Source organism: Erpetoichthys calabaricus, chromosome 4, assembly GCF_900747795.2.
Source record: "Erpetoichthys calabaricus chromosome 4, fErpCal1.3, whole genome shotgun sequence".
In the NCBI taxonomy this organism is placed as follows: domain Eukaryota; kingdom Metazoa; phylum Chordata; class Cladistia; order Polypteriformes; family Polypteridae; genus Erpetoichthys; species Erpetoichthys calabaricus.
In genome coordinates this window covers 160,884,281-160,901,546 of record NC_041397.2, presented here as the reverse complement: position 1 = coordinate 160,901,546, position 17,266 = coordinate 160,884,281, and the positions used below count along the sequence as shown (strand labels likewise).

The 17,266-nt window shown below is 35.4% G+C and overlaps 1 protein-coding gene across 1 annotated transcript in view; it reads left to right on the top strand.

The window, feature by feature from the left end:
* usp16 (ubiquitin specific peptidase 16) overlaps positions 1-17,266 on the top strand; it is a 182,743-nt gene that overhangs the window by 135,399 nt on the left and 30,078 nt on the right. The window contains exons 13-14 of the mRNA XM_028790464.2: positions 549-713; positions 8,084-8,693. Coding sequence (XP_028646297.2) covers positions 549-713; positions 8,084-8,693 — 775 coding nt within the window. The remainder of the gene's footprint in view (positions 1-548; positions 714-8,083; positions 8,694-17,266) is intronic.

Genomic DNA, 17,266 nt, shown 5'->3' with positions numbered 1-17,266 from the left:
TCTTCCCCAACTTTGAATTAAAGGGTGTTTTCTACTGCACTTGTGTCTCTGCCTGTATGTGTTGGGTTAGGGCGGCTGTATGCTCCTCGGTTTATACTGTATATGTATGTGTGTGTATATGTATATATGTGTGTGTGTGCGTGCGTGCGTGCGTGCGTGTGTGTGTGTGTGTGTGTGTGTGTGTGTGTGTATATATATGTCCTCTCTCTACATACCTGACCTTGACTCATGAAATATTGGTGGTTTCCAGCTTGCTAAGAAACATACAGAATATACAGGCACAAACCATTTTGTGATTTAACCCTTGCTAAACTAATGCATTCTAGGATATGATGCTTATTTTCACATATGCTCATGATTCTCTTTGAATATATGCAAATCATCAGCTTTAGGAATATACTTTTCTGTAAGATCTGAAACTGTAGACAGTGTTAAATGCTACATACATAGTAATGTGATGCTGACTGAATGTAATTGAAATTTTCGATTGCTGTGTCTTTACAGAATACTTTTTGATTTCTAATTAAGCAATTTTAAATATTTTCAAGGCATATAAAAAGAAGCAACCAAGGAAAAACGGAAAAAGGCTAAGTGAATATGAAGATAATGATGATTCTTTTGCTTTGACAATTGATATGGATGATATGCCCACTAGTGTTACAAGCAAATATCAGCAAAAGAAACTGAAAAAGCAAACAAAAAAGCAAGCAAAAGTAAGATTAACCTTTAATCTTTTACTTATTTGAATGTTTAAAATCTTGTGATATTACTAGAGAGTGACTTTTTTGTTCCTCTTTACTTATTTTGATGAATCAATTTCAATCCTATACCGCCAGTTGATTTGCATTGTTACACATATGTTTTTATTGTATTAAGCTTAAGATTTTTTGCTGCTGCCAAGTATTTTGAATGACACACTTTTAAGCTTGCATATTGTAGCACAACTATTATATTGATTAAGATGACATTTCATTCATGATGAAAACAATGTAAAGACTAGTGACTGCAAATACAATGCAGGTATACAAATTGTTATAATATCAGAAAATCTTGCAAATTCAGAGTGCTATATGAATACTGACAAACAGTTGAATGAAAAATTGTTGCAATTTAAATTGCAGCTCAGCTTCTTTCCCTTCACTCTGTGAGGCTCTCAATATTTGTTTTGAGTTTTTATTGGATAAGAGATTCTTGTGAAACTGTACACAATTAAAAGAGACTCTTGATTATGTGCCTTTAATGCTTATTTTAAATTTTATCCATTGTCTCCAAAAATGGATTGTTTAATTACTTCTACTCTGCTTTTAGTGGAGTACTAGTCTGCTGTATAAACATTGTATCTCAGCTCCTAGAAAATCCAGAAGTTGCACCAGTAAACACAGTGAAATACATAATTTTTAAAATAGTGGGAATATAAAACTTGAGATATCAAATTTAAGCAAAACACATATTAGTTGTGTTTTGTCAGTTTTTGTCAGTCAGCTGTCTCAACATTTTACTTTGGTTATGTCCCTCTTTTCCATTCTTATTAGTTTGCTTGTTGCTGTTGTAAATACAAACATCCAAATTTAAAGTAAACTGATCACACGGATACTTCACATTAGTAACTCAAACCTGAAGGAATAAAAATGACATCCAAGAGAAGAAAGTGGGAAATAGCATTTGTGTAAAAACATTCTTTATCAACTCTTATCAAAAGCATAGTTCTCTTTTCACAAAATGACTTACATAAACATAATACACAGTTAAGAAGTAATAGATACAGTAAAACCTCAGTTATCTGTCAGGGGTCAAGACCAAGTCCATGATGGATAAAAGGCAATAACAGAACAGCTACTTTAAAATGATATACAGTAGATTAGTTTAGCAAATAGTATTTATTTAAAAAACTTTATTAACAAAACATAATATAGTATTAACACATATAATATTGTAATGTCCAGCATAATAAGCAAGTACAACTCAGAGGTACTGGAATTTTCTACATTTTATTTGGAATGTTCATTCCGTAACAAATGGTGTCCTGTCTTGTATTCCGTTGTATGGGTTACGGAGCATATCTCCAAAAGAATAAAAGAAAGCTTTCCCAACCAATCAGTTCATCTCCTGCTACTCACGTTCTCTCTTTCTCTATACTGCAAAGATTCCTGGTTATGTTATTGTCTCCAGACTCCCTACTCAAAACATCCTTCCACTGCACATTCTTTTTTCTCCAACCTTCTCCTGTCACACTCCTAAGAGGCGTTTCTGCCTCTTACAGAACAGAAGCCCTTCACCCAGTCCCTTCACTTACAGCATTCATTCCACTAGTGATAAGTGATACTGCTGATGTTCTTTTTGATCCAATACCGGGTCATATTGAGGGCAGTATTGCTGATACCGATACTGATGCAGCCAGAGTGTTGCAAGAATGGTTAATCTTCTGTAAAAACTTGCAGTATGTGTGGATATCAAAAAGTCACATTTTAAATACTTTGCATTAGTAGACAATTACATTTAGTGCCAAAGTTCAGACATCTTTGCTTGTTTATGAACAGTAATTATTAAAATTGTTCAGTTCTTGCAAACGATCTGTGGAACAACAATAAGCATTAGCGTTACATTTATTCTCAAAAAACATGCAAAACGTTTGGCAATTTTTGGCTCAAAAAATAATGTTTTTATTTTTTAATGCAAAACACTAAAAGTACGTAGTCAGAAATGTAAAAAGTATGATGCAAATATGGAGCAAGTGTCATCAGACTCGCTCTCAGTTTCTCAGTCCATTTCAATTTCACTGACTGAATACAGATTCATTTCATTATCACTGCAGATGAGAGGCTCCTCAACATCACAGCTCATATCACTGTCAAGAGCATGCAACACTTTGACTACTGAAAGACCCTTTTTTTTTAAATGACTCCTTATTACTAGGCATGCCTACAGGTGAGAGGAGAAGATGTGGCTATACGTTGCTCGGGACTACTGCTTTTAGCATTGTTTTTACAGCCCGAGTGACACTTGAGTCTAATGCTAGGGAATGGGATTTAAAGTAATATTTTTTTTTATTTTTTTTTTTTATATATAAACAAAATGGACATAATAAATATATTAAGTTTGAAAATGTTTTCTAATTATGTCCAGTTATCAAGCTTTAAATGTAATACACTCCTCCCTAATAACAGACGTTGATTATTTTCTGTTCAAACAGTTACAACCTTACATCAGATTACAATACTAACGTTGCCTGGTTACTACCTGTGGAAGGCTTCTTTAAGAATAGACTGCAACATGAGTGTCTGTGAATTATTCTAATCGCCTCCATTATAACTCTGTGTGTTCGGCAACATGACTGACTTTTATGTGTTTTACTAGGTTTGTGATGTTGCAGCAGTAACATGCGGTCTTCTGACATGTATCACATTTTGCTTCATTATTTTTGACTCAGTGGAGTAAAATAATTCCAAACAATGCTTCACTTTCTTTCTGTCATTGCCTCACATACACAGCTTCACTGCTGTGACTGGTGGACCACAGCACTGCCAGTGTTAATGCAGGGCGATGAAAAGTGCTGAAGGAAAATCAGCTCCTGTTTTACACAATATGACACATTTAGTAATAATAATAATAATACATTTTATTTAATAGGCCTTACAATGAAATTAAACAACATTAATAAAATATAAAAACAAAGAGGACAATAAAATCAAATAGCAGTAGGGTGCAGAGGTAGTAGCAAACATACAAAGATAAAAGGCAGTAACAGTGTTAAATTCATAGTTGGTATGCCAGTTTGAAAAGCTAAGTTTTGAGGACAGTTTTAAAATGTGTTATTGATTGGTATTTAAATAATCATGTTCTCACTCTCACATCCTTTACAAATAATTTCTAATAAACTTGCATAATATTGAAAATGTGCAATATCGATAACTTTTAATATGAACATCGATGCTTAAATTAAAAGGTCAGGATCAGAAGCATCGATACTTTAATATTGATCTGCCCATCCCTACATTCCACCCTTTCTGCTCCCGAACAGCACATCACAAGCTGTCTGCATGTCACAATATATTAACAAAACACAATATAACAGAATTTAAAAAGAAAAACACCATGCAGAAGAACATTAACATTAATACAGAATAACATTACTGTTAGTGTTTTCCATTTTCAACACGTTTTTCAATTTTGTTGGCAATTTTATATTGTCCACTGTTGTTCTTCTTACTCTGTAAATTGAAATAATACTTGAAGCATTTTAGCCATTTTATAAAAGTTTGATTTTAATTTTTCGTGACAATTCCATCACCACACGCATTTGTTTATTGGCCATAATAATATATAGTATAATTATAACAAAAGAGAAAAACTACGAAACACTATTAAAATTGAAAATATGTCACTGAAACTATGATTTCAAAACGTGATCCGACGCATGGAACTGGGGAAAAACACTATGTGCTAGCACAAGGGAGAGTTGGTGCAATGTGCATAGCTTGTAGCATACCGAGCAGCAGTAGTAATAGGTAGGTGCTTGCGTGCGCAATATTTCATTTGTCTTTTTTTTTTTTTTTGCCCTGACTGTTAATGGAGACTGACGGATAATCAAGGTTTTACGGTAACAAGTTTAAAGTAACTCAAAAAAGCTAATACCCACAGTTGGCTTTCTCTTTATAAGGTCAGTACAGCTGTTGGCTGTGAGTGCAATGTGCAGAAAGTCGTTGAGAATAAGCAAACCTGAAATAATTTGTATGGCAAGTGTTTTTCAAAAAACTTATGAACATTAATATGAACATTGTACACTCTTGAAAATATTTGTGTTACTAGTGCACATATCAGTTACATTTTTGTTTAGAAAAACTATCAGAATAAATCTGTATCTAACAGAATACATATTTGGGAAATGTTGATAAACCTTTCTCACACACCTTTATACATTACTAGTGTGATGTTAAAAGCTTCAAAGTTCTATTGATAATGGAGAATATGAAAATTATTAACTGTTATACATGATAAATTATCATGGATTGCTGTAACAGACTACTGTTTATTAGTACGAGCTCTTTCTCAAGGATCCTGGAGTTCACTTAGAAGCTAATTAAAAATGTTTTATTTGTTTAGAAAATTGTATTTCACAGAAGGCTGTTAGACATTTGTACATATCTTTGGTTGTCCTTATGGTTCAGAAGTGTTCCTGGACATCCTCTAAATTGTTGTTCACCATTATTTTAGAACTACCTATAAAGGAATTCATAAGAAGTATTGAACTGTTTTTCATATGTTTCTGCATACTATTAAAGGAGTCATGTGAAGTAATTCAACTTTGAAGTAATTCAAAGTTGGAATCGGTTTATTTCATCATATTTTTGTAATTTCCACAAAAGAAATCCAGATTAAAGGTCTTCAAAGTTTAAGAATGAAGAATATTTTAAAGGTTAAAAAAGCAGAAACTAGTAAAATTCATTAATTCATGCACACACTCATGATTACTCACACCTATTTAAGTTAACATAACATACATGTGTTTTGAATAGGTAATGAAAATAAGAGCACTTGGAGGAAAATCCATGCAGATAAATGTGCACAGCTAATCAACTGACTGGGATTTGAAAATAGGGTATTGGTGCTGTTAAGCAGTAGTGCCAGTCAATGTGTCTGTATTATGTAATCTATACTTAACATTTTCTTAAATGTTATTGTGATCAAATAATTTAACATTAATTAAATAAAACAATCAGTAAAGCTTACAAAACCAAATAAATAACAGTTCAAAATAAGAAAGAGTGCCTTTCAAAGTACTTCTCTGTTTTATTTCAGTAGGGAATAGCTTTTCATACTTTAAAAAAAAAAAAAAGAGAGAGAGAGAAAGTAAAAATCGTTTGCCTGGCATATACATTTAAATCTATGTTACCTACAAGACGCCAGAGTACATTGTGAAGTTTTGTAGTATGTATATTGGATGTAGCAACTAACACATTTTTAATAAGCATGCTTGATCGAATAAATGATAAAATTGCAAGCAAAGTTTAAGATCATTTATTGTTTTAGCCTCTGCATATTGCAAGCTTACCACCAATGTTCATTTCATTTAATATATTGAGAAAATCATTCCACAACAGATTAAGTGCTAGTGAAAAGAAGTGTGCCACAGTCTGATCATATTTTTTTTCATAGCAGAATATCATGAACATGTTGGTGAAGAACAAACTAATGTCATTATTTTAGCAGGAGAGATATATTTGCACATTCTCCATTAATAGCACAGTAGTGCTAGAGTTTTAAATGTATGGGAAAAGGAAGAATGAAACAAAGATCATTATAAAAACATACATTTTTATGTTTTCCTCACTTTAAGTTCCCAATAAAAGAAGTCTTATTATGTTCAAATCTTATTGAAGAATTTCATCCTGAAGGGTTATCAACAGTAGAAATGAGTACATGGGCAATCGTAGCACAGAGAAATGATGAACTCAAATGAATTAATGTGAAAATTGTCGATCCGTTACACGGCAAATTGGTTAAATGTGTATCAACAGACTATTGTGAAACAGCTGGTAGTGATGGTGCATAAGATGAAAACCTCAACTTACAATATCCCGTAGAATATCTGCAACTGTTAACACCGTCCGGTCTTCCACTGGCTGAATTACTGTTGAAAGAAGGATGTATCATAATGTTACTGCGTAATTTATGTATGAGTGATGGGCTATACATTAGGACAAGATTAGTTGTATTCAAAATTGGTCGAACAATTCTGACATGTAAAATTTCAACAGGCGACAAGAAAGGTAATGTAGTACATCTTCCGCAGATAACATTGGACACCAAATGAGATCTTGATATGCCATTCGTATTAAAACATTTACAGTTTCCCATTAGAATAGCTTCTGCAATGACAATTACCAAATCACAGGGACAAACATTCGAAAAGGTTGGTTTATTTATTAGAGAAAAAGAAACAATAGCACTCACGGGCAGTTATACGTTGCATTCTCACAATGTAACTCCAAACACTCAAAATTCAATGCGATATTGATGAAAAGTTAATTCCAAATATTGTTTTTACTGAGTATTTTACAGTAAAAGTGTAAGTTTAAAAAGTATTTGCGCATGGGGCATCCCCCTAGTATTCATTAATTTTGTTTTTGCCTGTCCTTTTTAATTGGTGTTTTTTAGTTGTACAACATCAGTGAAATAATAAATTAAGACCTGCAGTTTTATTGCACTTTCTACAGACAATTTTAGTGAGTTCTGAATTTATTCACTGTGATAAATTCTGTATTTCTTCAGAAATTCATAAAATTACAGTTCCTCAGCAGTTCATTATGATCCAGCACTTTATTGTATCAACATTAACACTTTGTGGGATTTTCATATTGTAGTGCGTTCACAATAGGATTCTTGCATGCATATAAATTACTAAGTGTTTAAGGCGTAAATGTGAAAAATATAGGTATATTTAGAGTTGCATTTTATTGTATATATTTTTTATGAACTAAGTTGTAAAACGTGACATGATACCCCTGTGTCCTAAAATGGGGTACTGTTGAGAGTGTTAAATGCAGTTTGTGATGTGCTAAATACACCTCCTGGATAATGGAACCAAGAATTTATTAGATGATGCGTAACAGAATTTATGCAAAAGATTGCTTTTGCCAAAGGAAATATCACAGTTACCATCTAAAGACTGTAGAACAGTTTGATGGTAGCACACATTTGAAGGAAAAAGTCATGGGCATTTTTTAAATATTTTAATAAATTTGCTTTAAAATTACTTGCAAAATCGATGAAAATCTGGTTATTGTTTCAAAAAAAAAATCAAGGACAGAATGTCCAGATAAGAAATGAAAGTGTATGTGATAGCTGTCTGTTCAAGTCACATGATAGATGAAATTGGGACTATGAAAGCAATGCATAGTGTATTACTTTTATTTTATAAAATAATAGGCATTTTGAATTAACTTAATTTGCTAATTTTAGGAGCCTTAGTAATACAGTATCTAATTTTAAGTATTAAAATAATGACAAGTGAATGAAGCAAAGAACAATTGTATTAATTTTAAATGATCTACTATACTAAATCTGTTTTTTTTTTTCTTTTCAGAGTCAGCGACGGCAACAAAAGCTAAAAGAAAAGGTTACTCCTCTTTGTTCAACTAATCTAAATGTGCAGGAAAATCAATGTAACAATGAGGCTTTGTATCAAGACAGTGTCATCCAGACAGAAATTCAAACATCAGCCAAAGATGATTCAGTTTCAGATGAAAATGAATTGAAGCAGTCAGAAAAAATGAGACTTGTAACTTCAGAACCTTATGAACATAGCAGCAAAACTATTGTTAACTCTTATGTTGAACAAGCCAAAAAAGTGTCTGACATATTAGACACCACCTTGGAGGAAGAAGAAGAAGAATTGATTAATGGGATTAGTGGCATACATCTGAATGAAGATATGCTATGCCATGAGGATATACATTTAGAAATGAATAACTGTAATAACGTGTTTGTTGCCAAAGAATACACTGTGGTTAAACAAGACCAAGAATTGGCTTTTGTTACACTTGCAAAGAGAGACCCTCCTGCAAAACAAGAATGTTCAGCTGAGTCGTGTTTATATCAGTTTACTGAAATTGAGAAACTCACTGATAATAACAAGCTCCTTTGTAATACCTGCACCAAGAGAAGGAATAGGGGAGTGCATACTGTGTCTCATGGTAATTTTTTTTACTTTTTTTTATGTTTTCCTTTGAATTTAAAATGTTCTTTTTTGTATCTATTTATTGCCTGTAGCAAATATGGCAATTCCCTATGCTTATTTGAAATGCTGGTTCTGTCTTGGGCATTACATTTTTTGGGAAGTCCCAACTTTTCTAATCAGTGCAAAGTCTATCTCAAAAGATACAGATGGTTCCCTCTCTATAATTAATTTAAGCAGTCTATTAATCCATATTTGTGCTTGTTTTTAGTATTTTGTATATTCAAAGTCATATGAAGTATTTTATTTTTTTAATTTCTTATATTTCTTACTGTTTGATGTTGTTTATTGAATATAGTTTTGTCTTGTACTGGAGAATGTTTTTACCCATTCCCTGTAAATGTTTCTGCCTAAATTTGATCGTGTCTTTGCTTTTCATAGCGTTTTTCACAGTTCATATATACACTACAATTAGTACAGTGTATTGAGACTGTTACTTTAAAATTAGTTCATCAAGAACATGAGGACTCCATTGGAAACTTGTTAAGGATACATTTCGCACAAGCATTAGGAAGTTTTTCTTCACACACAGGCCCATACACGCATGGAATAAGTTACCAAGCAGAAGTAGTATTATAGGCAGTAGAACTTCAGAGACCTTCAAAACTAGTCTTTGTTATTTTGGAAGAGTTAAGTGGATAGGACTGGCAAGAGCCTTGTTGTATTGAATAGCCTGTTCCCATCTGGATTGTTCTGTTCAAGTCAGGAAATACCTGTTTTGCCAACTTGTCATCAGAAGCACCCATGAACTGCTTATTTCACAGCTGTTTTTTCATATGTTTAGCAGTAAAAATACGTGATTCATGCATGTTTTCATGACTAACCCGGTAAAGGGTTGCTGATTTACCTTTTAGCACCATATAATGTGGAAGTCAGATTGATGGATGGAATTAGAGATGATAGTGGAAGAAGACAGCATAAATAGCCTCAGTAAGGAAATAGTCTTTACATTCCTGCCTACTGTAAACATCAATGTAAGTTTCACACAAAATCATTGTAATTGTATACTTGGCTGTCTAGTCTGTTTACAAAATATGGTGCTGTATGTGCTATGATCAATCCAAAATAAAATATTCAAGTTAGTTTTTCAAGACTTCCACAGTGGTCCAATACTAAGTTGCCTCAGCCATTGATGAAATTTCAAATAGAAGCACAAGACAAACTGGCATAATGACATTACACAATGCACTATCACACAAAAACAGATCAGCTACTTGATTTCTGAAAACAAAACCACTAAATATGTAAAACTTGTTGTTTTTCAACGACAATGTATTATCTATTTTTTCTTCTTCTTTCGGCTGCTCCCGTTAGGGGTCGCCACAGCGGATCATCTTCTTCCATATCTTTCTGTCCTCTGCATCTTGTTCTGTTACACCCATCACCTGCATGTCCTCTCTCACCACATCCATAAACCTTCTCTTAGGCCTTCCTGTTTTCCTCTTCCCTGACAACTCTATCCTTAGCATCCTTCTCTGAATATATTAAGCATCTTTCCTCTGCACATGTCCAAACCAACGCAATCTCGTCTCTCTGACTTTGTTTCCCAACCGTCCAACCTGAGCTAACCCTCTAATGTACTCATTTGTATCTTGTCCATCCTTGTCACACCCAGTGCAAATCTTAACATCTTTAACTCTGCCACCTCCAGCTCTGTCTCCTGATTTTTGGTTAGTGCCACCGTCTCTAGCCCATATACCATAGCTGGTCTCACTACCATCCTGTAGACCTTCTCTTTTACTCTTGCTGATACCCGTCTGTCACAAATCACTCCTGACACTCTTCTCCACCCATTCCACCCTGCCTACACTCTCTTTTTCACCTCTCTTCCACAATCCCCATTACTCTGTACTGTTGATCCCAAGTATTTAAACTCATCCACCTTCACCAGCTCTACTCCTTGCATCCTCACTATTCCACTGACCTCCCTCTCATTTACACACATGTATTCTGTCTTGTTCCTACTCACCTTCATTCCTCTCCTCTCTAGAGCATATCTCCACCTCTCCAGGGTCTCCTCAACCTGCTCCCTACTATCGCTACAGATCACAATTGCATCAGCAAACATCATAGTCCACAGGGACTCCTGTCTAATCTCGTCTGTCAACCTGTCCATCACCATTGCAAATAAGAAAGGGCTCAGAACCGACCCCTGATGTAATCCCACCTCTACCATGAATGTATCCGGCACTCCTACCGCAGACCTCACCACTGTCGCACTTCCCTCGTACATATCTTGTACAACTCTTACATACTTCTCTGCCACTCCCGACTTCCTCATACAATACCACAACTCCTCTCGAGCCACCCTGTCATATGCTTTCTCCAGGTCCACAAAGACGCAATGCAACTCCTTCTGGCCTTCTCTATACTTCTCCATCAACACCCTCAGAGCAAACATCGCATCTGTGGTGCTCTTTCTTGGCATGAAATCATACTACTGCTCACTAATCATCACCTCACTTCTTAACCTAGCTTCCACTACTCTTTCCCATAACTTCATGCTGTGGCTCATCAATTGTATCCCCCTGTAGTTACTACAGTCCTGCACATCCCTCTTATTCTTTAATATCGGCACCAGTACATTTCTTCTCCACTCCTCAGGCATCTTCTCACTTTCCAAGATTCCATTAAACAATCTGGTTAAAAACTCCACTGCCATCTCTCCCAAACACCTCCATGCTTACACAGGTATGTCATCTGGACCAACGGCTTTTCCATTCTTCATCCTTTTCATAGCTGTCCTTACTTCCTCCTTGGTAATCCATTGCACATCCTGATTCACTATCTCCACATCATCCAACCACTTCTCTCTCTCGTTCTCTTCATTCATAAGCCTCTCAAAGTACTCTTTCCATCTCTTTCCATCTGCTCTTCACACTCTCCTCGCTTGTGAGTGTCTAGCCAATCAGTACAGGTCCTTTTCTCCCTCCTTAGTGTCCAACATCTCATACAACTCATCATACACCTTTTCTTTATCCTTCGCCACCTCTCTCTTCACCTTGCACCTTATCTTCTTGTACTCTTGTCTACTTTCTGTATCTCTCTGACTATCCCACTTCTTCTTTGCCATCCTCTTCCTCTATATACTCCCCATTCCACCACAAGGTTTGCTTTTCCTCTTTCCTCTGTCCAAATGTCACGCCAAGCACCCTTCTTGCTGTCACCCTTACTACATCTGTTGTAGTTTTCCAACTGTCTGGTAATTCTACACTACCACCCAGTGCCTGTCTCACCTTCTCCCTAAACTCAACCTTGCAATCTTCCTTTTTCAAATTCCACCATTTGATCTTTGGCTCTGCCCTCACTCTCTTCCTCTTCTTGATCTCCAACGTCATCCTACAGACCACCATCCTATGCTGCTTAACTACACTTTCACCTGCCACCAATTTGCAGTCTTCAATCTCCCTCAGATTGACTGTTCTGCATAGGATGTAATCCACCTGTGTGCATCTTCCTCCACTCTTGTATGTCACACTATGTTCCTCCCTCTTCTTAAAATACATATTCACCACAGCCATGTCCATCCTTTTGGCAAAATCCACTATCCTTTGACCTTCTTCATTTCTCTCCTTGACACCATACCTACCCATCACCTCCTCGTCTCCTCTGTTCCCTTCACCAACATGTCCATTGAAATCCGTTCCAATCACCACTTTCTGTCCCTTGGGTACACTGTTCATCACTTCATCCAACTCGCTCCAAAAATCTTCCTTCTCACCCATTGCACACCCAACTTGCAGTGCATATGCACTAACAACATCCATCATCACACCTCCAATTTCCAGCTTCATAATCATTACTCTGTCTGACACTCTTTTTTCACCTCCAAAACACTCTTGACATACTGTTCTTTCAGAATAACCCCTACTCCATTTCTCCTCCTATCCACACCATGATAGAACAATTTGAATCCACGTCCGATCCACTTGGCCTTACTCCCCTTCCATTTAGTCTCTGTGACGCACAATATATCTACCTTCCTTTTCTCCATTATATCTGCTAACTCTCTCCCCTTACCAGTCATACTGCTAACATTCAAAGTTCCTACCCTCAGTTCCACTCTCTTTACCTTCCTCCTCTCCTCCTGCCTCCGGACACGTCTCCCCCCTCTTCTTCTTTGGCCAACATTAGCCCAATTTCCGCCAGCACCTTGTTGATTAACAGTCGGTCGTTGTTAACCCGTGGCTTGACCAATCCGGTATGGAAATTTGTATTGTCCGCATATTTGATTTGGCAAAATTTTACACCGGATGCCCTTCCTGACATAACCCTCCCCATTTATCAGGGCTTGGGACTGGCACAAAGAAACACACTGGTTTGTGCATCCCCTGTGGCTGGGTATTATAAATTAATATAGCAAAATGTGGTAAAAGCACTCAAAACACATACAGCACTTATCTGAATAGTGTACAAGCAACTGAAATGTATTCTTAATGTAAAGAACATTGATAGATGTTGTAGCTACTGAAGTTAAGCTTAGTACTTTAGATATAAGTAAAATTCAACACCTGACCATTTTAAAAATTTAAATTAAAACCAACACGATAAAGAATATTTTTGGAGGAATTTTAAAATATTCGATGAGACGGCAGAGATCATTTTTCATTATGTTACCAATCAACTAATATCTCCTAAATGTTCAAAAACCTATTCTAAAAACAACAAATGTCAAATATTTTACAAATTGACTTGCTGACAAGGTTGATTTGAAAATTCATCATTCAAAATACAAAATATTGATTTAAATAGTCAAATCATTATTTACCAAGCTTGGTGGATTGACAGATAATCTAGAATCTGTTAAATCATTTCAGTGGGACTTGGACAGCATACAGGCTTGGGTAAATTTGTGGCAGATGAAAAATAATGTCAGTAAATGTAAAGTATTACATGTAGGAAGTAAAAATGTTAGGTTTGAATACACAATGGGAGGTCTGAAAATCGAAAGTACACTTTATGAGAAGGGTTTAGGAATCATAGGTGTTTCAATAGAAGCCATTAAGAAGGCTAACAGAATGTTAAATTATATAGCATGATGTGTGGTGTACAAATCCAAAAAGGTTATTTTCAAGCTTTATAATGCACCTGCTAGACCTCATCTGGAGCACAGTGTACAGTTTTGGTCTCCTGGGTACAAAAACAACATATCAGTGCTAGAAAAAGTCAGTAGAAGAGCAACTACACTGATTTCAGGGCTACTGGGGATGAATTATGATTTAAGACGAGACATGAGTGAAAGGAATTAGTACAGTGGATAAAGACTGTTATTTTAAAATAAGTTCATTAAGAACATGGTGATACTTGCTTTCTTTACAGTGCATGTTTTTGCATATTATACGGTAAGTTATTCCATGTTTTGTGCTTATGTAGCTGGTTGATGTTTACATTTTGGGAGAAGAGGTTTCAAATGTGCAGCAGACATTCTTTTTATTATTACAGTATCTTTCTCTTTTCCTATTCTTGATCTCTCTCTCTCTCATTTTCTCATACTTTTTCACATTCATCAAAGGCAGCAGCAAAGCAAGCACAAAGAGGATGGGTTGTAATATCACTTGCAAACTGCTTGCAAATTCTTCTTGTTTCTGTTTGTTTAAAAGGAATAAAGTAAAAATGAATTTGAATGGTGGTTTGGAGTAAACTTAATTAAACTAGGTAAGAACTATTTACACCATGCAGAGTATATACCAGGGGTCATTCCATGTCAAATCAACCGATTTTCCAGAAATCCCACGCACTGCGTTCTCAAATAATTCTGAAAAATATACCAGATGCTCCCATGTTATCCAGTAGACCCCCTAAAAAATTATTTTGATGTAAGGTAATACTTTCCAAGATACAGCCAATTTTGAGGGCAGAGGGTTGTCAAATTTTTCATTAATTTCACAAGACCATATGTAAAGAACTAAACCATCTAGCAGGCTCAAAGTTTGCATACTAGTACTTTAATATTTATAGTACATAACAAAATCAAAATTTTTGCTCCAGATGACACCACTTGGTAAGAGCAGACCAAACAAAAATGGAGAAAAATATTTTGTGTCTTTGGCTCTGATATATTCAGGCTTTCAGAAAGCATATGTCTAACTGATACAGCCTGCTGAAGTTTGTTCCCAGATTTAGATACCTACACAGGGACCTACACAAGAAACTGCATCAGGGTGTGACCAGCAGACCTCTCAATTGTGATATCATTTTGATCTGCTGTTCAAACCCTGATAGTTATTTTTCTGTTTATTGCTTATACCTGCATAAGGTAAAAAGAAATCAAAGTTTGTATTGGTTACGATTATATCTTTCTGAGGTCTAAACATAGCTAAGCCAGAAACTCAAATTAAATTTTGTTCAGTTTCAAGGGCCTGCTTTGACCATGCATGGTCAAAATGGACCAAATATTTAAATTTTGTCACATACTATACCAATTAATGTAACAGCATGCTAAGTCTAAGCCTGCTCGGTTGTTTAGTTCTTCAGCTATAGACTTGTGAAATTTGATGAAAAAATTAGGCCAGATAAAATTAACATCTCCCTCCCCTCGGTAAACTGGCTGTATCTTGGAAATTATTGATCTTACATAAAAAAATTTACTGGGTGTCTCCTGACTTAACATTGGTTCACCTGGTAATTTTTCCCAAATTCTTTGAGTCTGAAGTGCATGGGTTATTGGTTGATTTGACATGGAATGACCCCCAGTTTTTATTTTACACACACTTTAGGGCATTTTTTTAATATATTACTTACTCCATGTAGGGATGGCTGAGAAAATATTTAGTCTCATGTTTTGATGAAGAACAAGAGAAGAAAGCGTATGATATAATAGAACCCAATTTGGCTCAGTGTTGTACAATGACAATTTAAAAAATAAAAAAATTCTTGCATTACCCGTTTCGCATAATCCACATGTCCATTATCTATTCATATGCTCAAAAATTGCAAACGCAAGCGTTATTCAAAAGCAAGAGCTGGGTGTTAAACAGATTAGAAGCAGATATTTAGCCAATTAAATATTTCTCCACTTTATTGGCTTTATTAAATACAATACTTTTTTTTATTATAAATTCTGGCTTACGGTGTGATGCTCATCATGTAAGTCATATAAAACATTGTAGATATTGTTTAAATACTGAAAGTCAAGAATGGAAAAAAATGAACCTTTAAATTTAATAATTGTTGGAACCTTTTTAAGCAGTAATAATTTTAACCAAAGTACTTCCTGTAGCTGCTGATCAGATCAGAGGTATTTTGCTTATCCCTGTTTAAAGAACTACTACATTTCATTATAATGTAGCCTTTAATAATATGAAAAGGTCATTCAACTCCACATTTCTTTGTCAGCCTCTATTCAATTAACTGTTCCAAAACGCATAAAAAATGAGATGCCAGAGTATCTAAAGTTATACTGTAAACTACACTACTTGGTAACTTATATTTATGTTATGCTATCAGTTTGAACAAATTCTTTATAATGTTAATGCAAGAATTACCCTTAACCGCCTTTCATGTGTGGCCCTTCACTATAGTTAAGTAACTCATTTTAAAAGAATAGCTGGCAGTCATTCTCTTCATATCACCTCTTAGCTTCAGTTTGCATAAACTGAAAAAAATTCAGTGCCTTCAATCCTTGCTCAAAGCACATATTTTGCAGTCCTGAAATCAGTTAATGTGTTATTCTAGTTTGAGATCTTCGGTGTTACCTTGCTTGACATATACTCAACATAACATGTGGTGTAATCAAATATTCTGCCAGCCTGCTCCAGTACACACTCTAGATGTTAATATGGATGTCTAGGATGTCTTGAATCAACATCTTGCTTTAACTTGTGCCACAACATTTCTATAGATCATGGCAGCCATATGTTCCCAGCGTTCATTCCAAATGTCCTCTGAGCACATCCTCAGAAATGAATGTAGCATGTGCACAAGTTGCAGTACCAGCAAAAAAATTGGGCACAGTGTGTTCACATTCAAACATGATGCCAGAATCTTTGCTTACTATCAACATGTGACAGCAAGTCTCTTTGCAGATCTTAACAGGATCAATGTGCATGCTTCGATGTTTGATGAATAGATCAATGTGGTGAAGCAAAATGCTGACATATAAATGAATTCATGGTGCTTTTCTTTTCAAGTGTTGCATATTCCCCATTGTAATGAGGCGATACATTTTGAAGGTCTCACATACCATCTTCTGTGCCATCTTTTTTTTTTTTTTTCTTGCACCTTCACAACGGCATCAGAATGTACAGAAGGATATGCTGTGGCAGCAGCAATTGCCACACAAAACACGTTAAATTTATGATATTCCAGCTTTCTGCACATTTGGAATATTTTCTTGATGAATTGTTTTAACACATGTGTATAACATTTTACAAATAAATTGTTAACTTCATTTAAATAATGAATGCTGTTAATAATTACACATGTGGAGGCGGCATGATGGTGAAATGGTCGCGTTTGCTGCCTCACCGGGAGTCACGTCCCTGGTGTTCCCTGCCTGGAGTGTGCATGTTTTCCTGGTGGGTTTTAACAGTG